Source organism: Trifolium pratense, linkage group LG6, assembly GCF_020283565.1.
Source record: "Trifolium pratense cultivar HEN17-A07 linkage group LG6, ARS_RC_1.1, whole genome shotgun sequence".
Taxonomy (NCBI): domain Eukaryota; kingdom Viridiplantae; phylum Streptophyta; class Magnoliopsida; order Fabales; family Fabaceae; genus Trifolium; species Trifolium pratense.
Genome location: NC_060064.1, coordinates 19,880,894 through 19,906,028, shown reverse-complemented (window position 1 = coordinate 19,906,028; position 25,135 = coordinate 19,880,894). Strand labels below are relative to the sequence as shown.

Here is a 25,135-nt window from a genome sequence, read left to right as displayed (position 1 = left end):
CGATGGATCCCACAATTTACTAAAGATATTGTTAAGTAGGAGTACAAGTTTTTTTGACAGAGTATATATTGTTAAGTACAAGTTGTTTTAATAAGCATTTGTTCTTGTAAGTTTTTGTCACATTATCCTTCTGTCTGGTAGAAATTGTAATCTTGTTGATGTTTTTATATATATAATATATGATCATGTAAACTTTGCTTGAAAGTTATGAGAAGTTTATTTAGGAAATGGTACTAAGCAAAGATACAATTTTCTATTCTTAAAATGATCAACATCACCTTCAACAAACAGTGTAGGCACTATTTATGCATTAGGTAACAACATGTTGGTTGATTAATTTTGTGGTGTAATTTCATTGGTAGTTGTTTGAGTGGACCAATGTGCACTTTTTCTTGTGAAGTTAATGTTGATTTCAATTGAGTTATTTTTGAGTTTATAAAAAATAATGTACCTAAATAAATAAATTTTTATGTTAATTAATAAGTTTTTATTAGCGAAAATATATTTTTAAAAAATATTTTTTCATAAAATACATCGACAATATTATATTTTTGATTTACAATAAAATTGGAGATCGAACCTACGACTTCTAACATGCTATTTAAACTGCTCACCGGTAGAACAAAATTTTATATAAGCTAAAAAAATTTATTTATTTATATAAATCATTTTATATAAACTAAAAAATAAGTCAATTTAAACGTATACTAAATTTTATATTTGATTTTGGTAAGTTTGGTTGGTTCCTATCCTAATAGTTTATTTGTGGAATCGGTTACATAACAACTTCCATATATACACTCTTTCATTGGTATCCCACATATCTTTGGTTGGTGACCCTTCAATATGGTTACTTTCAGCTTCTCCTCGACTGAATTTGGCTTTTATGGACATACCAAATTACTAACTACTATGCCTATGTGTGATTGTGACATCTATGCGCAAGTGCAAAAATCATACAACCAAATGATTTTATTTATCTCGTAAAAGAAAATGATGTTATTTAGTTTTTTTTTTTTTTTTTTTACTATGGTTATAACATTTCATTCATAATAATATAATTGATACATTTCGATACATCAATAAAAATATTAGAGTTAGCTAAAAAGTGGTTACCCTAGCAAGAGCATGAGCTGTCTCATTTGCTTGTCTCCTATTAAACTCAACATTTTGCTTGTCTCCTATAAACTCAATATGAGAGTTTTCAAAATAAACTAATAGTTTACTTAATACCTTTTGTTAGACATTATTAATGAATTTTTTTGTTAACAAAAAAAAAAACTCTGTTGAAGAAACTAGTTTTCATGTGTTTAGAGATTGTCCGAATGCAATGCAAATTTGGTTAAATGCGGTGCCTCATGAAGCGAGGAATAATTTTTTCCATGGAGACTTGCATAATGGTGTTCATTGGAGAGAGATTATTGGTGACGCGGTACTGAAACGGGAAGGATTAACAAACGCTAATCCTATAACAAGAACACAGGTTCACAAGCGATAAATTTGTCAATAAAGTTCTATGAAATCCACTAGAAAGAATAATTTGGAATCCACCAAACTTGAGAAAATTCTCTATATTTTATTGAATGAAAAAGTTTTCTTCAAGGCTACAATAGTTTAGCTTAAATACCAGGAAAATATAAAATTAACAAATCTAGCTTAAAGATAGTAAAATAAAATAACAAATCTAACTAAATAAAATTATTAAATCTAGATAAAATATAATAAAATTAAATCTAATTAAAATAATAAAATACTAAAGAAGTACTCCTATATCAATTGGGTAATTGGGGTGTCATAGATTATGGGTGTGGCGCAACCAAGAGCTGAATGTAGAGGAGTTTCAACTGTTTAGGCAAAATTGTAAATGGTGGTTAGGAATTGAATAAGCTATTGAAGATCATAATCAGCCATAATTAAAACAAGAATCTAAACATAAATTAAGTTTGTTTAGCTTTGTAATTAATCACGCATAAGAAGTACCGGTACAAACTACAAATTATTCAATTTTATTAAAGCTTATGAACTGAAAAAATTGGTTGATCGGCATATATCTACCACACCGAATACAAAAATATTTTTATTTTTTGAACACGAATACAAAAATATTAAAGAGTTAAAAATATTAAATATTAACGAGACTACAATACTATGTTTAGTGAGAGTATCTTCAAGGATTTTTCGATTCTTGCCTAGAATGTTAGGGGTTTTGCTAACAATAGCCGGAATCATGTCCATGATTTCGTTAATATAGATACCACATAGAAATGATCATTCTCGTTGTAACACATTGTTAAGGAAGGTAGTTAGAAGTTATAAGTTAGTTATGCAGTTAGTTCCTTTCTGCTCTTCCTCATAAGCAACTGATTTAGCATCTTCATTGGGATGAAGAAAGTAAGGATTCAAAGTGTCATTTTGGTACTGGAGGAGCATGGTTGATGCTTGCTGCAGTGCTATCAACAGACATTGTAAAGAGACAAAGAAGAACAAGAACAAGGTGAAAGAATTGCAAGAACGAAAAAGTGCAAGAAGCACTATACCAAGAAGAGTAATTGGTGAGAATAAGGAAGAGAATCAAAGATGGTAGTACCCCAGTTGAGGCTCTGATACCATGTAAAATGTAGAAACTAGCTTCCATTTTTAAGCACAATGAAGCAGAGAACAAGAGCATAAGCGCGCAAAGAGCATAAACTTGAGAAATAGAAACTGGACAATGGAAGAGAAAGTGCAGAGAAAGGAAAATTGTATTTCACCAAAAAACTGAAATTTACAATAGTTGATTACAGTCTTTATATAGGCATACAAAATGAATCTAATCAAATAAGAAGTGAAAGGAACTAACTGCATAACTAATTCCTAAGAGTTAGTTATTTGACAGTTGTTATAACTAACTTATAACTTCTAACTACCTTCCTTAACAGTCCCCCTCAAGCTGGAGAAGATGTCTATCACTCCAAGCTTGCTAAGAAGTGTATGAAAAGGACCAGGATGCAGTGACTTGGTGAGAATATCTACAACTTGCTCTTGAGACGTGACGTGACATGTAACAAATGAAGAACACCTCCTTGAACTTTGTCTCTAACAACATGACAATCAATTTCTATATGTTTTGTCCTTTCATGGAAGACAGGATTTGCAGCTCTGTGTAGGGCTGATTTGTTGTCACAATATATGATGAATGGTTTATTGTGCTGAATGCAAAAGTCTTGTAAAAGATATAACAACCATTGTTCTTCACAAGTGGCTTGTGCAAGAGCCCTATATTCTGATTCAGATGAAGATCTTGAGACTACATTTTGCTTTTTACTTTTCCAGCTAATGAGAGAATTTCCAAGAAAAAAACAAAATCATGTGGTAGACCTTCTTGTGTCAGGGCAAGCACCCTAGTCAGAATCAGAAAAACCTTTGAGATCCAATGATGAAGATGAGCTAAAAAAGAGTCCTTGGCCAGGGTTGGATTTGAGAAATTTTAGGACATGAATTCCAGCCATCATGTGATCAGTGGTAGGAGCATCAAGAAATTGACCGAGTTTACTTACTGCATAAGAAATTTCAGGTCTTGAATGTGTCAAATACAACAATCTTCCAATCAATCTTCTATAAGGAGTAGGGTCACTAAGTGGTTCACCAGATGCTTTGTGAAGCTAGAATTGAGGTTGCATAGGAGTGGAGCAGGGTTTAGTACCAATGAGGCCTGCATCTTGAATAAGATCAAGGGTATATTTTCTTTGACATAATGAAATACCAGCTTGTGATCTAGCAACTTCAAAGCCTAAGAAATATTTGAGCACTCCCAAGTCTTTGATGCTGAACTTTTGATCAAGGAGGGTTTTGTTGTATTGAATTTAATTAGCATCAGTCCCACCTAACACAAGGTCATCAACATAGACTAAAATGATGGTGAATCCAGAGTTGCTTTGCTTAGTGAATAGAGAATAATCAGATTTTGATTGAATATAGCCAAAAGAAGATAAAGTTTCAGTGAGTTTGGTGTTCCATTGCCTGCTGGCCTGCTTTTAACCATATAAAGATATTTGTAACTTGCATACCAAGTTAGGATGAGCAAGATCAAGTCCTAGAGGAGGTTTCATATACACTTCCTCATTGAGATCTCCATGAAGGAAAGCAGTATTGACATCTAATTGATATAATAGCCAATTTTTAGAAGCAGCTATGGCCAATTGTGCCTAAAAAACAAGTAGTAACTATAGAACCATTTGGCAATTTGATGTTTATAGGTTTAATTATCTTCATGCACTGAAAAAAATTGGCAGTATAAGTGTATAACACACATGATCTGTAGCACCAGTGTCTAATACAAAAGTGTCAGAATCAAGTGAAGGTGGAATTGTGCAAATAATACCTAGGCTAGAAGTGGTTAATTGGTTCACATTATGAGATTGCAATGAGCTAGAACCTTGGAGAAGAGCTAGTATATGGCCTTATGCTGTTCTGGAGTGAAGTTTAACTTTCCTAACTGCATAACTAATTCCTAAGAGTTAGTTATTTGACAGTTGTTATAACTAACTTATAACTTCTAACTATTTATAGAAAATTTATAGAATTTTAGGGGGACTCGAGAGGCTTAAGGGGTAAGAAAATAATCCACATTTTAAGAAGGTTGCATAAGCAATCACCTGAAAATTATTTAGTTTTAACTCTCAGCCCATCAGAAAATGCAAGTGTGAGAAGCCCATATTTTTGTGCTAAAGTTCCTAGACTTCTTCTTTTCGTGTCCATTGAATATTTTCCTTCTCCTCCAAAAAATTTCAAAATACCTTTCTCGCTACTTGCTACTTAAGTAACGAACTCAGGGGGCCTAAAATTTAGAAAAAACACAGTTGACATCCTAGGATGCGAATTGAGTTCGCTACTTAAGTAGCTGATGACAGTCAATTATATGATGTTTTTAGTAGTAGTTTAGGTAGTTTTAATAGCAATTGAAGCCCAAAAGCAAGCAAATACCTGGAAAAGTGAAGTTACTTGGCTCAGAAGCAAGAAAAGTGGAAAAAAACAGCAAAAAAGGGCAAAAACATAATAAACAGCGCGCACGACCCACGATGAGATCCAGCGTGGCGCGATGAGAAGGCGGTTTAAATTGAAGAAAATCTGCAACAAATCTTTTTCATCGTACCATGATGACTTGTCATCATGGCACGATGAAAGACGGTTGAAGAAAACAGAAAATCCTGATCAAATCTTCCATCGTACCACGATATGATCCATCATGGCCACGATGAAGCGAAATTACACGCCATCGTGGCCACGATGGGTGCGATGGACGCGCAGAAAAGCTCAAAACCCAGCTGAAAAACTAGAAATAGAGTCTTCTTCCTCCACTATTATTCATTCAGAAATCACTCAACAATAGTGATATTCACTCTAGAGTTAGGAGAACTCTAAGAAGAAGGCAAGGAGGACCAAAGAACTCAAGGTCAACAAGGTTCTTTTTTTTGTTTTTTGTCTTTGTAATTTATTTTTCCTAGGTTAGGTGGAGTCGAGGAACTCCCTTACGAATGCTTGATTTTGTATAATTTGGGTATAAATTCAATTGTTTCTGATTGCAAACTCTTTTATTGTCTGATTTTATATTTATTTTAATACTGATCACATTAGAATAAAATCTAAGGAGGTAGTGGATATCGGATAGGAAACAAAGCTAGTTACCTATTGCTGCATACCACCTGGTCACTAGATTCCAAAATGGGCTATCATACCTGGATACATGCAGCTCAGTATAATCCTTGTTTCCTGGTATCTGTTTTAAATTTTTGTTATTACTTAGTTAATAAAAAATTGCATAAATTTAATCAAAAGAAAACTAAAGTTCGACCCCCTTATAATATCGTAGGAAACTTTGTTTTCTTGATGGTTATGTTTTGGTCGTGAATCACATGTTTCAAAAGTATGCATTTAAAGAAGGGATAGTGATAAAAAGATGTGTTGGCCATATAAAATATTAGGAGTTTTTTTTTTTTTTAAATGTAAGTATTATGATTATGATTATGATGATATAAAACATTGAGCTAGTGCTTGAGCAACACGCGTTCTTTATTCTCGTTGTCTCAAATGTTGTTCGTATATTTTTTGTTTTTGACAATAATGTTGTTTTTGTAGATTAAAAATTAAAATAAAGGCCAAAGTATATTTTTGTAATTTTTTTTATCCCATGTTCCTAATTTTAGTCATTTATTTTCTCAGTTCAAGTGATTTTGGCTTTCGTTGAATAACTTGTAGATTACTATAGTTGTAACATATATAGTTCTTGCGTCAAAGAAATAAATATATATAGTTCTAACATCCCAACTGCTTTAAAGAATTATCGATTAATTTCATAACCTAACATAAATCTTTTACTGTATTTTTTTTCACTCTCACACTTTCTAGAACTAGAACTTTTAAGTAGGCCGCTTATTCAAAGAATACTCTTAAGTCAAACATACCTAGAGTTCATATACCAAAAAGAAGATGCATTTCTTTATATAGATAATACAAATTAATTCTTATAAATCTTCATTCAACTTTGCAGTCTCATACTTGGAAGACTTCATTCTAATATGGATTCAATTCATATTCATAGGAGCTGCTCGCTGCTCATTGTCTATACAATCTCTTGCACACAAATGATCACTCCCCTTCATACGACCAATTTTATTACTTAAAATAAAGTATAATGAATGAATCGAAATAATGAATAGGTCCATCTATCTATTTATTATTTCGATCTATTCATTCAACTTTAAATTTGGATATTCACTACTAATTAGTTACACATTTTTTTTTTGAAGAAGCTAAATTAACCCACCCAAATTGACACTAGAGAGAATCGAACCTCAGACCTCAAGAGGAGCACACTCTCAGGTCCCAAGTCAATACCAATGCACCAACCCAAGTGAGTTCTAATTAGTTACACATTGATGCTATCTTAACCCAGTCGCATACGTCATATGAGTTATTTTTAATGTTGGGGAATATTAATAATGATATTCAGAGATTTAATGTATGAGGTCATGTTTTTTTTTAGAAAATGTATAAGGTCATGTTAACACGCGTCTTTAGGCCACTTGATAAACTATCCAAATAAAGAAACTTAGCAATAAATAATACAAGAAATTTCATGTTTAAAAGATTGATTACACAAGTACCAATTTTTTCTCTCTATATTATACCGTACTCCTTAATATGCACTCTTAAGACACTTGTTAACATTTTCCTAGTTAATTTATAGAAATTGTTTGACTTTAATCATAATTACCTCTAAAATCACGGAGAATATCCTCTCAAGTGACTTTATAGTCCAATCACATTCTATCCATTCATTTTTTTTCGTCATATATAATTTTAATTATTACTAAAATTGTGAATGGTGGGGATACCCACCAGAATCCCTCGAGTGATAATCCCATGGTTGACAATCATGTCCCTAAAATCACACATATAAATGATTGTACATGATTTACCGTTTATCAAAATTAAACTCATAAAAATACCGAATAAAATACTTTTTTTATAGTCCTTGTGAGCCTAACTAATTTAGTAGGGATAATACATTGTAATATGCATGATCGGAGTTCGAACTCAGTTACTCACAATTATTCACTTTAAAAAAGGAAATTTTAACCACTTAACTACTTAAAAAAAAAAACTCATTTATATAACATACCATGCATAAAATAATAAAATGAATCTTTTGAAAGTTTTTCCTTTTTTTTTATTTTTTATTTCGAGGCAAAATATTTTGAAAGATAAAAGACTAAAACCATATTTAATTTCAGATTTTTCATTTTATTATTTAGAACACGTTTCTAATTGAAGAAAAAAGCATTTTATTAAATACGAGAATAAAGTTATAGTGTCACATCCTGGGCAAAATTGGTCCTCTAAGATGAAGACGAAGATAATGCATGACAAAGTGCTGGGCCTGGACTTATTAAAATTGGGTCAATACTTAATTGTATGCATATACTTTCTTTCGTTATCTTTTAATTTTCTAAGAGCATATGTTTTTGGGACCAGAAGCGCAATACATATTTGTTAAACTTTGTTATTTAAATTCCATTAATTGTGTTTATGGCTTCTTTCCACTTTCTCTTTGGTCACAAAAGGTGTTGATGCCTAAGTCACTAGGTTTGGTATAATGGTGATGAGTTTGAATAGTACGCTATAGGTTTTGGATTCGATCATCAGCTCATTGTAAACAAAACAAACAAAAAAAGGTGTTCCTGTCCTGTTTTCTTATTAAATGTTCACACTTTATTTTTTAATAAATGTATTAATGCAGTATTATTTTTTGGATTTTAGAAAATTGGTTTTGAAAACCGTCACCAAAGAAATATTGGATTAAATTGCAGACTATGCCGTTCTCTTTAAGACATTTAATGATACTAATCTTGTTTCTTATCTAAATCCTATTCTTTTTTGTTGCTTATTCATTAGGTTCATACATATAGTTTTATATAGATTGATAGACTATTGGTCAATGGTCATGAACTTCTCGAATTGTCCATTTTCAAGAATTTCGCTATAAAATACTAATAATTTTCATAGACCCATATTATATCATTACAGGGATCAAGCAGTTTTGTCAAAAACCCCAGCTTATTTTGCACCGGTGCATAGCTGTCTTGAACCGATGCATAAACTGTCATGCACCGATGCATGCTTCTAGGAATGTAAATAGATATCCGTGCGGACGGATAATATGATATATATGTATCCGCTCCGTTAGATAAATACGATATAGATATCCACTCCGTATCTATGGGAGTATCCGTGGGAGTATTCGTGGATATTTACATATATGTATGAACAATAATTTTTTTTAAGAAAATTGTGATTCTTGTAATTTTTTTATGTTAATTACTTGAAATTTGTTTATATTCTTTCTAAAGAAACAAGAAAAAGATTATTAACAGATAATAATATTCATACATTTCACTTTCAATTTAACATCAAAAGTCCACATTTATTTTCCTTCCTTTCACAAAAAAATAGTACTATCCATACATTTCTCTTAAGAAAAAACTTCATACATTTCATTTCTAATCAAAACAAAGAATTAAAAAAGCTCTTATATAATTTTCTTATTTACTAATGGGTACGGATATATATCAGATACCATTAAATTCGCATACGTATCCATTAACTATCATGAAATTGAAATATCCATTTATCTTACTAGCGGATATCCATTAGACTATCTGTCTCGTGTCCTAGACGGATTTTATATGCGGATATCCCTCCGCGAGTACGAATATTTTTGTCATCCTCATCCCTACATGCTGCATTCATTGATTTTTTTTCTCTTTTTTTGTTGTTGAACCGATGCATAAAATTTCAATGCACCGGTTAGATCAAAATTGTTGCATTACTGCCACTTCATTTTATTTCCTCTATAAATAGCAAACTTGCACACTATAGAGCAAATTGCAGCAAATTGCGGCGGTTAAAACCGTCGTTAAAAGCTTTTTGCTACCACAATCTTAAGCGTTGTAAGCATTTCGCTGAAATAGGCGTCGGAAGAACATTTTGCGGCGGTTTCTGTGGCAGTTTATATTTAGCTGCCGCAGTTAGCATTACAACTGCGACAATTATTTAATTAACTGTGGTGGTTAAAATAACCGCCGCAATAAGGCTGCCGCCATTAGACACTTTTTTTGTAGTGGTAAAACTCCAAACCAAGAGATTTTTGTGAATCAAAATGAGACTGCACACGAATCTTGAGGAATCATAAACATACAAACACTCTTTATCATCTTCTACATCAATCTAGCTCTCATCTCTCAAGTCTAACGCCTTGCATGCTTTGAATGCGAAGAATCGTTGTGGATAATATCAATCTGGCTATATTGTACATCAAGTGTTTGATAAAAATACTTAATGTCAATTTCATTGTTTTTTGAAGGAACTCTTTGAATATTGTACACCAAGTGTTTGATAAAAACACTTAGTGTCAATAATTTCATTGTTGTTGAATAAAACTTTGAAAGATTGAACACCAATTGCTTGACAAAAGTTCCAAATTGAGTTTTTCCATATATTGGCTTAATTGGAGACTAGAGTATTCGAGAGCGAGTAATTTGAAACCTTTTTAATAAATCGATAGAGTTATTAATTCGCTGGTTATTCAAATTTCGCTGGCTATTAAGCCATCCGTCTAACAAACTAGTATAAAAATTACCATGTTGTTCCTCTCCCTCTGTACTCTCTCTGATTTAAGTTTTGTTTATGTTCTTTATGATTTAAATTCTACTCTCTTGTGTATGTTAATATAAAATTAAATAATTTGATCAAGAACATTATTTTAATTGTGTGTGAATATGGAGTTTTTCAAAACAGGAAACACAATTCAAACTCCTTTTCTCGTGTTCCCAAAGTGAACCTTCAAGGTGTGTTTTAGTGGAAATCTAGGACACGTGTGTCTTAGTGAAAATCTAGGACCAATGTGTCTTCGGAGGATGTATTTGATTGAGATTTCAAAAGACTATTATGACAACTTTTTGTTGTTGAAGATTCTAAAAGATTTTGTGGAATTTTAAAAGACTATTTTTAAAGGATACTGTATTTTACAATCAACATTCTTAATCCATAATTTTAATGGATTTATAAAACAAATTTTAAAGATTTCAAGCACTTTATGGAAGTCTAAGATTTAAAAGGACTCAATGATTTAAAAATAAACAAATTACAAGAGTGAATCAATAAAAGAGCTTAATTGCACTTTTGGTCTATTTAATATGTTCCACGATTTTGGTCCCCCAGCGCTCTATGTGTCACTAATGAAGAAATGGGACACATCATTGTTTCATGGTGGCAAAATGGGGTCAGGGGCAAAAATACAAAGAAAATTAAACTAGATGGACAAAAATGTGTTTTTTTAATGGGGGGACCAAAATCATGGAACATATAAAATAGAGGACAAAAATGCAATTTACCCTAAAAAAATAATATAACCATGAATCAATTGTAAAAAAATAAAAAAAATTGAATCGTAAAAAAATAACAAATAGTTGTACAAAGAAAGAATGATTCAATGTATTTAACAATGAATCAAGTTGAAGAATAAACGAACCTCTTCCTTCTCAATTCAAAAAAATTCTTCGCACAATTTTCACTCTCAAATCCAAACTTATTCATACACGATGTAGATGTGGAAGAAGGTTTGCGGCCACACTTCTCAGCATTTGAGTTTCATTAATCAATCTGGGATGTTTGATTCCTCTCACAAGGTTTCTACCGCCGCAAACTCTTGTGCCATTGCTGTCGGTGAACCATTTGCTCTGTTGTGTTCTGTCACAGTGAGTTGCCGATAGGTGAATGCTTCTGTGTTGACGGTCAGATTCATTCGTTGTACCTTAAGAGATCAGGTTCGTATGGGCGCATCTTTGGTTTATGCTCATGATCTTTAATGCGCCACATTTTTTTTTTGCAATTTGATTTTGCGCCATACACGAGTTCACTAGATTGTGATTGTGATGCTTGTAAGATTAGTTGTTTGATCATTTACCTTTTTATAGTTGTTTTTAACGCTTTCCAGTGTTTTTATTTTTATTTTTATTGGTTCCAATTTATGTCCCTCCCATTTTTTTATATCTTTTTTTATTTTTTATTTCACTCAAACTTTAGAAGCTGTAGATGATTTACCGTATGCTCCCATTAGCTAAAAATATTTGAAGAATGAATAATTGTTAAAATAAAAATTGAAAAAATATGTCTTCCCAAAAATACCAATTCTTTCGAAAATTTTCTTTTCGGAGTACTAAATAACGTTTTTCAATAAAAAAAAGCTGTTAAAGTAAAACAAAAAAGAAACAATCTTAGGTTCACTCATACAAAAAGATTGATAATGCAGATGCCAAGTGTAAAAAATAATTTGACATAAGAATTGGTCGTTGACTATATTAAAAAATAATTATAAGTTAATGCGAGATTCATTAATCATTATCAAATGGTGAATTCATCGATTTGCATTTTATTTAAATATAAATATATACCGATATATTCGTTTAAGTAGACAATTATGATAAATTCACAAATAATATTCGTATATTTTTCTATATTAAACATTATGTTTTTGAACTTATCAGAATTATACACTTCAACAATATCTCGATATACTCCCTCCGGTCCTTATTATAAGAAACACTTTGACAAAATCACACAGACCAAGGAAGGTAAATTTTCTCATTAATGATTCTAACATTTTATGTTATATTCCAAAACTAACCTTTGACTAGCATGGAAAATAGGTCTCTCTAATTAATGCACTAGCATTATAATGAATTATTTGATTATATTTAATAAGGGTACAAATGAAATTGTGTCAAAGTGTTTCTTATAAAAAGGACCAAATAAAAATTCCAAAGTGTTTCTTATAAAAAGGACCGGAGGGAGTATATATCTAAATAAGATATGTATATATGGGAGTGTTCACCTTATTAAAATTATATTATATGTGAGTGTGCATTATTCTACTTTATTAGACATCAGATACTGCTGTCCAAACCTTATATAAATAGGCTATTGTGTAACTCCCCTACTTGCCATTCATCAAATCCTTCTTCTTCTTCTTCTTCTTCTTCTTCTTCTTCTTCTTCTTCTTCTTCTTCTTCTTCTTCTTCTTCTTCTTTGCTTCCTCTCAACTCAACCATGGGTGTAATGTCTGAAAAACCCCTTCATGAACTTCCTTTGCACTCTACAGACACCACATTTCCTCCTCCTTCATCTAAGAGGTACACAAGTTTATATATCAAAACTATTATAATGTCCTTTTCTCTTTATCCTTCAAATATTATTATATTCTTTAAGTATATTTTAGTTGACAATGAAAACTTAATTTCATATTGGATAAAAATGTCTCTTCCAGCCTCATTAACTGAATTTCTAAAATATTCAATCTTGTTATTCCCAATAACCAATTTTAGAAGACAAGCTATATTATAGTACTCAAATGTTCATTTCGCATTTTATTGTATAGGGCCGAAATTTAGACCAGATACATTTCATTTTTTGAATCATATTTGTTAATATTTCATTTTAAGATGGTATGGTCTAATATTAATATTGATTATGCACATATATTGACAAATGAATAGTGTACTTTTATTTTTTATATAAAATATATGATCTTATGAAATATTTGATATTGTTATAGGTTGGAAGGAAAAATTGCAATTGTAACAGGGGGAGCCAGAGGAATTGGAGAAGCAACAGTGAGAATTTTTGTGAAAAATGGTGCAAAAGTAGTAATTGCGGATGTTGAAGATGAACTTGGAACCATGCTTGCAAATTCACTCTCTCCATTAGCTACCTACATCCATTGTGATGTTAGCATTGAAAATGATGTTGAAAATTTAGTCAATTCAACAGTTTCTCGCTACGGAAAACTCGACATCATGTTCAACAATGCTGGTGTTCTTGGAAACCAGTCCAAGAACAAAAGCATTGTGAACTTCGATGTTGAGGAATTCGACCGAGTCATGAGTGTTAATGTTAAAGGAGTAGCTTTAGGGATGAAACATGCTGCAAGAGTTATGATTCCAAGAAGATTTGGTTGCATAATTTCATCAGCTAGTGTAGCTGGAATTTTAGGAGGACTTGGTCCACATGCTTATACAGCTTCAAAGCATGCTATAGTTGGATTAACAAAAAACACTTCTTGTGAATTAGGGAAATATGGTATTAGGGTTAATTGCATTTCACCATTTGGTGTTGCAACTTCTATGCTTGTGAATGCTTGGAGAAAAGGGGATGATAATGAAGTTGATGATGATAATGAAATAAATTTTGGATTGCCTTTAATTGAGGAGGTTGAGAAAATGGAGGAATTTGTTAGAGGGATTGGTAATTTAAGAGGAACAACTTTAAGGGCTCAAGATATTGCTGAGGCTGTTCTTTTTCTTGCTAGTGATGAATCTAAGTATGTTAGTGGTCATAATCTTGTTGTGGATGGTGGAGTTACTTCCTCAAGAAATTGTATTGGATTGTGATGTTGTACTTTCTTAGTATTCATTTTCCTTCATTTTCTTTGTGACTTATTAATTAATTAATGTAGAATCAATCAAGTACATTTATGTAAGGGTGTTAATGATTTTTTTTTTTTTTTTTTTTTTTTTGTGTATGGTTGGTAGTAGGATTTAAAAATTGCAATTTTGATCTCAATTTCCTTGACTATACGACTGACACGTGGTAAAAGACACATGAACGGCCATGATTGATTTTAAACCATTTTAATTTATTTAATTTTAAGAAGAAAAAAACGTTTCAATGCCTTTGCTTCACTACCAGCCAAAGTTCACGGCTCTTCCCCTCCGCCGTGTCTACCCACCACCATTTCCCCTCACCCATGCCTCTCCCTTGGTGTACGAAGCGACACCGGCATCTCTGCCACTCTACGTCCCCTTTTCCTTTTATTCTTCTCTACAATCTCTAGCTCTCTTATTATCTTCATCATTGCTTCTAGGTTTCGATTTTGTTCAAATAGTTACTGTATTTTGCTAGATAATGAATACTGGTTGTGGTCTTGTGGAGTGTGAATGTATTTTTTGTTTTATCAGTTCAAAAGATTTATGGTTGGGGGCAAAGAGAAATTCTCTTTTTTTTTTTTATGTCAAAAACCATTAGTTGTGGTGGCAGACTGAGATGTTAGGTTCAATGACCGGTGGGACAGCAAGACGGCACGGCAGCACCGCCATTGGCAGCAACCGGCATAGGGCGGCTAGACTGAATTTAATCTTAACCGAGAACACGATCTCAAGTTTTAATTGTTTTAACACTTTCAATAGATTAAAAATTAAATCCCAGCCATTCATTTGCTAACGTGACACGTGTCTTCTACATGGTAAAGGAAATTGAGATCTCCATTTCCCCTCCAAATGGAGAGGATCTGGACTCTGAATCTTGATATGGTTTCCACGCAGCTTCATGAGAATGTGTATTAGTTTGGACTAATGATGGATTAGATTTTTTAGTAAAGACTATTGTGATTCGGTTCATGTGCAAATATATGGAAGACAGCCAATAACATTGGAGACGTCGAAGCATCTAACTAACATTTGTATTTCATCGTATCATATCATATAGTATTAAAATAAAACCCTGACAATAAGCACATACGTCAACAAGACTTGCTTAATTTGGGCTGTATCTTAGTTGTTGGGTAGAGATGGAATCACTAACATTAACATCTATCATCAATAGGATGCTCGAAAATAGGATTTGGATTCTCTACATTTAAAAATAGTAAATTCATTTATATTCACTTGTATTTAGGGTAAAAATGTTAGAAAATAAAATAGAGAGAAATAATATAGTAGATGATAAATGATAAGATAAGTGTTAACAAGACCGTGTCTACATAATAAAATACATTGACTTTTGTTCAAATAGATGACACAAAATTACTATGAGAAAAGCAAGCTGTTTATTAATATTAATATTAATATGGGCTTTAGGTAGCGTTTTGCTCAAGCAACTAATCAATACTTGATATTTTGAATAAATATTTTACCCGTTGATTAATTCTACTCACACAGTACTAACTTTACATGGTTTCCACCTGACTGTTGTTTATTAAGGGGGCTAGTTTGTCAAATGTGTATACAATAAACTATTTAAATATCATTGTTCAAAGTCATAGTTTTGCTCCACGGTGTGCCGCAAATTGTATTTACTATTGTAGATCTTGGGTTAATTCCGATGTAGTTTACTTTTTAGGCAAATGTTAACTTGTGTCTTCGGAACACTCTTTAAGCTCTTAAATAGAAAGTATTTTATCGAAATTTTATGGAAATGCGTAAAGTCAACGCATTGAAAATTATATTGTTTAATTTTTTGAATAAAATTTTTCTTTAAATAGAATGCTTAAAGAGTGTCCCAGGACACCGGTTAGCAAGACCCTACTTTTTATATATGAATTTATAAGGTTTTTTCTACATTATTCATTACTCAACAACTAACTAAAATAAACCATCAGATCGCAGCTTTACTATAAACTATATTGTATAATAGCGCTTTGTTGCTGTTAATGTTGTGGCAAGTGAGAATCGAGTTAAAACCTATATTGCTTAAAAAAATCGAGGTTCAACACTTTATAAGTGAGATGATCCTTAAATCAAAAGCCTTAAAGTTTTGGGTAAAAATATCTGGGCCGGCCCAAGGGTAAGGCTACTAAAGCCCTTGCTTTAGGCCTCCAATACAAATACTCTCTCCGTCCCAAAATATAAGCAAAAATGATTCAAAGAAACTTGATGTATTTGGTTAAGAATTTGGACCAAATACATTCACTTTTGTTGACCAATTTTTGCTTATATTTTAGGACGGAAGGAGTATATTTTTTTATCAGACAAAAAAGCCTCGTATACATACAAAAAAGCCCGATATACATGTAAAAAAAGTCTGATACATATTTGTTTTAGATCTCACTCACTTTTAAAAATTATTGGACTGGGCATAAAAAATGTGGTGTCCAACTCACTTATATTGTTGCTCAATGTGGATGATCCTCCAGCTGCCCTCTCGTGATCCAACATTGTATCTAAAGTCTTGAAATTTTAGTTAAAAATACGATATCCAACTCATTTATATTATTAATCCGAGTCTAATGTAAATGATTTTCTGAAGGCACCCCATGACCTAACGGTTAATTTCATATTTTTTACTCGCTATGTCAAAACGTAAAAAAATGGTAACCACCACTACCAATTACGTTTTGTCACGACTATTTTGGTAGTAGTGGACATTTTTTAAAACTTTGGACTTACACTAGCTAATATACAAGCTGCCTTATTTTATATTGAGTCATCCAATGTAGATGGTGGAGTACTTTATAGTTTATACTAAAGTACAATCAACTTGATTAAAATGTCATATTTTCTTAATAATAATGTTATGTACTTAGCTGTTTTTAATGAGCACTTAGCATTAAATTGTGACTCATCTAAGCTGTCATGGCCATAATCTTCACCTTTAAAGAGAGGGTTTGCGATTTGTGTGGTTGACCAATGACCACATCAATCCCAATCTATGGGAATCTATAATAAAATTCATAATTCTTTTGATTAGTATTAGTAGAAGAAAAAAAAGTCAGATACTACAGCAAGAAAGGAGGTGGCATGGGATTTGAGTGTATTGAAAATGTTGAAGATCAAGATTTTGTTGAATATAACTATGACCGTATCTTGTTTTGGATTTTGAACCCCTCCTGCCGACGCACTAACTACCCTTGTGACCCTATCCAAAATATAGAGGAAATTAATCAACGTATTTAGTCTAAATTTTTAATTTAATATATTAATTTTTTTTGATAAATTTTTTCTTATATTTTGAGACGGTTGGAGTATATATATTTTTTTTTATCATCAGTATCCGGTCCACTGAATCGTTTAATATATTTTGGGAATCAGTTCTAGTATCAAGTGGTTCCAACCCCTTTTCGATAGCAGTTGCGGGGATTGAATCATGATCCTTCCTACCAAGTCCAATGTCAATTACCATTGCACGTACCAACTATCGATTGGTTACGAGTATATGACTTTAATATGCAGTGGATCAACAAAATTATTATATTTACTTAAGGTAAGAGGTGTTGACGCAGCAAGAAGCTAATCACACACACAATGCACTAAAGCGCACACACACAGTGATAGGCGCGTTTTGCGCCTTATCGAGCTTCTAGTAAAAAACGGGCTTCGAGTGAAAAAACGAGCACAAACACAATTTTGCAATAACTCGAGAAGAATAATGGAATTTTGTGATATCTAAGAGAGAAGAATGAATTGTTTAGAAAGAAGAAGAAAATTTTATTCATCCACAATGGGCCACAATCAAAGTTACAATAGGAGGGTGTATTTATACACCTTTCTTAAGCTACAGGTAACTAACACAAAAAAATAACTTTCAACTTCCTAACCAACTTGTTCTTCACTTCTGCAATATTCCAGAGCTAGGTTACCATTGTTCATTTGCTCTCTCAAGTAGTGGAACCACAATTCTATATGTTTGCTCCTACCATAAGCAATATGATTCTTTGCAAGGTTGATAGCAGACACATTATCAATCTTCAAAGTAATTGTCTCACACTTGCCTTAGCTTATCTCTTCGATTAAATTTTTCAACCAAATAGCTTGACAAGTACTTAGTGATGCTGCAATGTACTCAGCTTCACAGGAGGAGAGGGCTACTACAAGTTCCTTCTTTGAACACCATGAGATTGGTGCTCCACCATAGAAGGAGTGGACTTAACTAACTAACTATTTTGGTAGTGAACCTGTATAAAAATACCGTATAGTTTTTCTTCATCTGTACCCTCTCTATTTTAGGTTTTCTTTATCTTCTTTGATTTAATTTTTTTTTGACAGAGTCTTCTTTGATTTAATATCTAAACTATTATGTGTCTGTTAATTTTTTTTTTTTTGTAAGTCAAAGATGTAGATTAAAAAATAAGGAAAAAAAAGTACAAGAACTGGGGGGATGAACCCAAAGTTGAACAAACCCTAATCAATCATAACAAACTACCACCAATCACGAGCACAACACAAATATGATTAGTGAACATCTACGAGCATCAACTAAGGTTTGAACGTTGGCGAATGAACCGTCCGCCAATACGGAAATGAGTCCACACAACATCATCTCCCTGCATACAACAAGCAAAACGACTCTTTCGAGCCAGTTAGACATTGTGTTATTAAACCAATAGCAATGAAACTAGTGAAATGAAGGCAAACTTAAATCAGTAAAATGTGCGGAACTCAATAACTCTAGAATCAGTCAGAAAATCAAACACCGGGAGTACCCACGATGTTACGAATATCCCAGACGACGAAGGTCGCACAAACCACTGTGTTATTAAACCAATAGCAAACCGTGTAACGTCCGGGTCTGACGAGGGCGGGGAGTGGTTGTCGGTGCATGAGGCATGACAATGAGCTTCTAGGCAAAAACGAATCACATCGGAATGAGAGGGATCCTGAGACCGTGCAGGTATGAGACTGCATGGTTGAAGGAAGACATATAAGAATTGTTTGGTACTACCTATCAACAAGATGCATCTTCTTTTTGATAGATCATTCGATAAGAACGCAACAGTTAAGCGTGCTTGACTTAGAGTAGTCTTTGGATGGGTGACCTTCTGGGAAGTTTCCCGAAAAGCGTACGAGTGAGAACAAGATACGCTGAAAAGACTCGTATTGGTTTATAGGGTCAGTCGACAATGCGTAAAGTCTTCTGGGATGTTAAAATTGGTATCAAGAAGTGAGACACAAATCGACTCGGTTAAGCTAGCAAACGACCGCAAGTTAAATGATTTGATGAAGAACATATATTCAAAAAAAATTTCAAAAAATAGTTAAAAATTGAAAACACAGTTCAAACCACTTTTTCTTATGTTCTGTCACTACCTAAAGTTCCCAAGTGAAAATGAATAATATAATTTCCTTGTTAATCAATCACCTCATTTTGAATTATTCCTACCACTAATTTTATCATACTTCAAATTCAGTATGCTCTTTTGTGATTTTAACTTTTTCTACTATGAAAGGCTAAAAAAAAGTTAAAGAGATCAATATAATAAGAAACATATTGAAGAGTCAAGTGATCAATTGAGGATGCAAAGAACAAAAAGTGACACTTGAATAACATAAAGAAACATTAATAATGATTATAATTTTAGAAGGATTTTATTTGACACAAACAGTGCATAATTTTTTTTATTATAAAATGATCCAACCATTTTCTATTGGTTACATACAAATGAGAAAAAATATGGCTGCAATTATCAAGTTTGTGTATGCTATCATCCTATTTATTTCTCTACTTTTTGTTGTAACTGAGGCCTTTCGTAAGCACTTTTTTCTCATCTTATTTATTTTATACATAATCTGTTATCCCTTTTTAATAATATAATCTTGTGTTTTACATTATATAGAAGAAGATATCCTAAACAAAAATTGCACAAATGTCTTTGAATATCAATATCCTTGTGTTGGAGCTGCACATATAGTATGCATTGATGGTCATTGTTATTGCTGTGGTAATTTACGGCTAATTCAACAAATAATTTTATTACTACTAAATTTATAATATTATTTAAACGTCAAGTTATTCTTATGATTTCTTGCACAATTTAATTTTTCTTTCTTTAACCTATAAATTTCTTTGACAGGAGCATAAGCATATATATAAGCAAGGATTACTTTTACCTTTGATTGTTATATAAATACATATATGGAGAATAAGCAATAAAACATAAGCATATAGCAAGGATTATTACTTATTACCTTAGCTTGCTTTTATAATATAATAATATATATGGAGAATAAGCAATAAGCAATAAATAAAGATAAATGATTATGTCCCTGTAAAAAAAAGGAAGATAAATGATTATGTAAAATCATTATTCTATTAAGTTTTTTGTTATATATTGCACTCTTTTTTTCTTTTTTTTATCAGATTTTATTTCACTGAATTTTTCTGATAAAGGTTTTATGAGGCTATTGTATTAGTCACTTTCTCGGGTTTTGATCTAAATCTTTCAAAATATTTGTTCCTTATTGAAATTTTTAATACTATTTTACTTTGAGGTGGTCACAGATAGCAGTGTAAATAAAGATTTTTTTGGGTACATAATGAAGATAATTATTATTAAATAAAATGGATAACTACGAATATTAAATAAAAATAATCATTATTTTTCTTGTATGTATAACTATTAGTTAAATGGGCCAACTTTGAATCTTCACATTAGATTTGAATGGTATATAACAAAATGATGTTTTCTCTCCCGACCCCCCTCATTTCTTTTATACCCCAAAAATTTAATTTTGTCCCTTGCGGTTTGAAACGTTTTTGCCAAAAAATTTTGGTTTATATTCACCGAAGACAAATATTAGACCATTTCGGTAACTGCGAACCGAACATTAGCGTTTTCGGTACACAGAAAACGAACGTCAGCTTGTTCGGTACCTGCGAACCGAAATATGATAGATTTTGGTACGTTGGTCGCTGGAATTAGGCTATTTTCGGTAGCAGTTTACCGAAATAATTGTTTCGGTACATGCGAACCGAAATGTCCTAGATTTTGATAAGTGGTTACCGAAATTTATCAGCATGTCATATTATTTCGGTTCGTATAAAATGGGTTATTATTTGACTTCACCCAAACAAATTTTCAAACCAAACTGGAATGATTGGAAAAAGATTTTCAAAAGTTTAGCCACAGTTGTTAAACCATTTTAGCTACAACTTTATCTATAGTTTTTCGAAAAGCTGCATTTTAGCTTCAAAAAAATCTTTCATTTAGATACAGTTTAGCCGTGACAAAAATTTTGTAAAACTGATTTCAATGATTCCAGTTTAAAAGTGGTTACCGAAAAACTTTATTCTCAAAATTTTGTTACCAGAAGTTTTAACTCCAGTTTTCTTGAAATAATTTATGTATCGAAAAAATATTGTAGAGGTGAAGTCAAATAATAAAAGGGATAAAATAAAATATTAGGCGGTTCTTTGGAGTGAGAGAGAATTTTTTTGATTTATGATCCTAATTTATTTTTCGAAATATTAAAACCATAAAAGACTCTTTTTCTAATTGACGGCTTTAGTAAGTAAATTAGGTTTTGCGTCATCCTTTATATAGCCTGAGTACAACATGAGCTTGATGAAAAATAGGGCTAAACAAATAGTTGATCCATGGAATATTCAACATACATATTTTAGAACTAAATCTTTGGTTTCCTTACACGTTGTAACATTCTTCAGAAACACGCAAGGTATAAACCGACCTCCTGCAGGTTCTAGAAACACATGCACGTTTTTTGGCGCACAAGCTACGTGAATATATTTTTCAATCGAATCTTCAGTTACTTCACACATAAGACAAATCTTTAGGACATTTGGTCCAACATCTAAAATTTTGCTTTTTAGGCCCCCTATAATGATTTCCCCTCTAGACTCCATATATATCTTGATTCTTTTACACATATTTAATGTAATTCCATTGGACTCTCTTAATGTAAATGTTACGGTATAATGAAAATCAAGACATCTATAAGTCTATTGTAACTCTTAGCATTGCAAGATCTGCATTATCAAGTATGAACCAAAATAATTCAAGCCATCATATGTATGAATGGTAACACTAACAGGTATTAGATTTAAGAAATACACATTGATGGCAGAAATTAAATTACATTCATCTTATTTCATATCTCAAAATTACACTATTCATGAGTAAGCAAAAAGAAAATAGACAGAGTTAACAGAAAAACATAAAAACATTATTCATGATTCAACAAGCCCAGCCCCACATTACCAAGCCTACATTCTCTAATATAACATTAAACATGACACAAGACAATTATCATAGTACCCCATTAGACACAAACAAGGTTTCAAAAACATGTCCCTCCCTAACTTCTTTAGTCAACCTCTTCAATCTTAGGTCCAACTCTAGAACTTGCCCCATTAGAGGCACCACCACTAGGCATACCATCTCTTATAGGCACATCACCACCAGCACCACCTTGATACATCTTAGCAATAATAGGATTACAAATTCCTTCCAACTCCTTCTGCTTATCCTCAAACTCATCCACTTCAGCCAACTGATTTGACCAATGAATAGCCTCTTCCACTGCCTTTTCAATCTTCTCCTTATCATCAGAACCAAACTTTCCACCAAAGTTCTCATCCTTAATAGTATTCCTCATATTATAAGCATAATTCTCGAGGGAATTCTTCGCCTCCAGTTTCCTCTTCACCTCTTCATCCTTTGCCTTATACCTGTCTACATCTTTCACCATCTTCTCTATCTCTTCCTTACTCAACGTTCCCTTATCATTTGTTATAGTTATATTGTTCTTCACTCCACCTGTTTTATCTTCAGCAGAAACATTCAAAACCTTTGTTCTTGTAGGCTTGTAGCACCTCATAAGATTCGAAACTGATTGAATGAAACCCTTGATAGCCATTTTTGTTTGAAACCATAAAAGCCGCCCTTCACAGCCCTAAAATTCAATTTTTTTCAAAGTGATGAAGTGTATGCGGTTCGCGAAAACCAAAGACGAACAGTTTCATAAGTTACAATACGAATCAAAGCAAGTTCGGGTCTTAATTTACGAAGCCATGTGTTTTCTTGCTTTTTGCCATTTTCAACCTCCTGTTGTAGCTATAAAACACTACTTCGGTACCTGCGAAACGAACTGGAGCGTGTTCGTATCCTGTAATACAAATATTTGGTGTTTCGGATTGTATGAACCAAATTAATCTGGGTCTAAATAGGGGTATTTTGAGATTCTTGGGGGGTGTAAGAGCAACATGGGGGGCCTAAAAAGCAATTTTCCCAACATCTTGCTAGAACATTGTTTTAACAAAATGCGGCCAACATAAAAAACCAACAAATTATTTGAATTTATTTGCAATTCATAGATGATACGTTGATCATAAAAAAAAATAAATTGGAACAACATTTTGACCATAAAAGCTATTTTATAATTATTTGAATTTAGGGATAATTACACTCACCTGATCTCCTGAGTTTCCTTCAAATGACACAATCACCCCCCTAATTTTAAAATAGACACTAACCTCGCTTAAGTTTTCATTAAATTGGTGGTTACCTCCCTTCTCTCTTTAACACTGTTATCCCTCCGTTCAAATACATCAAGTCCCAACCATCTTCAACCATTCAAATGTTTTTCCTTTTGTTGAATATATCCTCCTTCCATGAAACAGTGTTACAGCTACAGAGAAGTTGCTCTTAATTTTTATAGTCCAAGACATAACTTCACCCTGTTTTTTTGCTGCTTTGCATCTTGTTCGTGCAGTATGTGGGGGTTGTGAGATGAGAAGCTGCAAATTATGCAGGCGACATGCCTTTTGGGCAGGGAAGAATTAGAGTGTAGTATTGATTTTGGATATGAGCAAGATTAACTACAAGAAACAACATTCTTTGCACCGTAGTAATTTAATTAATGTCTATACATACCACCGAATCATTCAAATCCTCACTATCATTGTGTTTAATAAGAGAATAGTGGGGGTCTGGGGTTGGTCCTAGGGTCGGATACCAAGTTTTCAAAAAAAAAAAAAAAGAGAATAGAGGGGGTCTAGGGGTGTATGTTATATGTAAACCTTAAGGGAGGTGAGTGCATTTTGCCCTTGAATTTATTACATGGTTGAACGTTACTTTTCATAAATTATAAATGTTAATTTCTCTTAGTTGTAAATACCCCATTCTATGGTAGATGATAATCAATAATAAATTTGATAGGAATGATAATGTGGAATGATCAAATAATATTATTTCTATTTTTTTATATGTTAATCAATCAATCTACTCATTGTGAATTATTCTTATGAGAGGAGATCCATATTATTGTTGCAGTGCACTGTTCACATTATTAAACATAAGTGGATGGTCCAGATTTTGACTGGACAATTTACGGTGGATTTTGGAATTGAGAAGATCGTTTTTCTGTTCGTACCACTAACTTTATCATAATTCAAATTCAGTATGCTCTTTTGTGATTTTGGCTTTGTCTACTATGAAAGGCCAATAAAAAAGGGTTAAGACATGAATACATTTTTAAGAAACATTAAAGAGTACTCTAGTGATCAATTGAGGGTGCAAAGGACAAAAATTAAGTGACACTTGGATAAAATTAAGAAACATTAGTTATAAAAAAAAATAAAAAAAATTAAGAAACATTAATAATGATTATTTTTTTGACAGAAACATTAATAATGATAATGATTACGTATAATTTTTTTTTTTACAAAATGATTACGTATAATATTAGAAAGATTTTATTTGACATAAATAGTACGTGCATAAAAAATTTCCTTATAAAATGATCAAACAATTTTCCATTGGTTACATACAAATGAGAAAAATATGGCTACAATTACCAAGTTTGTGTATGCTATCATTCTATTTATTTCTCTACTTGTTGTAACTTATGCCTTTCGTAAGCACTTTTTTCTCATCCTCGTCAAATTTTGTAGTTTTTTTTGTCCTAGAACTTCACTAAAATAAGTGGAAGTATCAGAGTTTGAACTCTGGTCACAGCAATAATTTACAATGTCCCTGTCAATTGAACTATGCTCACGGGAACAATTTTATAGTTATTTTTACACAATTTGT

The 25,135-nt window shown here is 32.2% G+C and overlaps 2 protein-coding genes and 1 long non-coding RNA gene across 3 annotated transcripts; 2 read left to right on the top strand and 1 right to left on the bottom strand.

The window, feature by feature from the left end:
* The first annotated feature begins 12,544 nt into the window (after positions 1-12,544).
* On the top strand, positions 12,545-14,074 carry LOC123890193 (short-chain dehydrogenase reductase 2a-like). The gene is made up of 2 exons (XM_045939748.1): positions 12,545-12,728; positions 13,151-14,074. Exons 1-2 carry the CDS (start codon positions 12,646-12,648, stop codon positions 13,983-13,985), a joined length of 918 nt encoding a protein of 305 aa, XP_045795704.1. The 5' UTR covers positions 12,545-12,645; the 3' UTR covers positions 13,986-14,074.
* Positions 14,075-19,617: 5,543 nt separating this feature from the next.
* LOC123891310 lies at positions 19,618-19,974 on the top strand. Its single transcript, XR_006803057.1, has 2 exons — positions 19,618-19,834; positions 19,922-19,974. It is a non-coding gene; the product is annotated as an uncharacterized LOC123891310 (long non-coding RNA).
* Positions 19,975-22,159: 2,185 nt separating this feature from the next.
* LOC123890251 (heat shock 70 kDa protein-like) lies at positions 22,160-24,683 on the bottom strand. The gene has a single exon (XM_045939815.1). The coding sequence runs from the start codon at positions 22,959-22,961 to the stop codon at positions 22,410-22,412; it is 552 nt and encodes a 183-aa protein (XP_045795771.1). The 5' UTR covers positions 22,962-24,683; the 3' UTR covers positions 22,160-22,409.
* Positions 24,684-25,135: the final 452 nt, after the last annotated feature.

What these genes read in the sequence shown, in the direction of transcription:
- LOC123890193 (XM_045939748.1), top strand. Translation starts at nt 12,646, where the DNA reads ATGGGTGTAATGTCTGAAAAACCCCTTCATGAACTTCCTTTGCACTCT. An exon ending in CCTCCTCCTTCATCTAAGAG is followed by an intron (nt 12,729 to 13,150) that starts GTACACAAGTTT and finishes ATATTGTTATAG; the next exon opens with GTTGGAAGGAAAAATTGCAA.
- LOC123890251 (XM_045939815.1), bottom strand. Translation starts at nt 22,961, where the DNA reads ATGGCTATCAAGGGTTTCATTCAATCAGTTTCGAATCTTATGAGGTGC.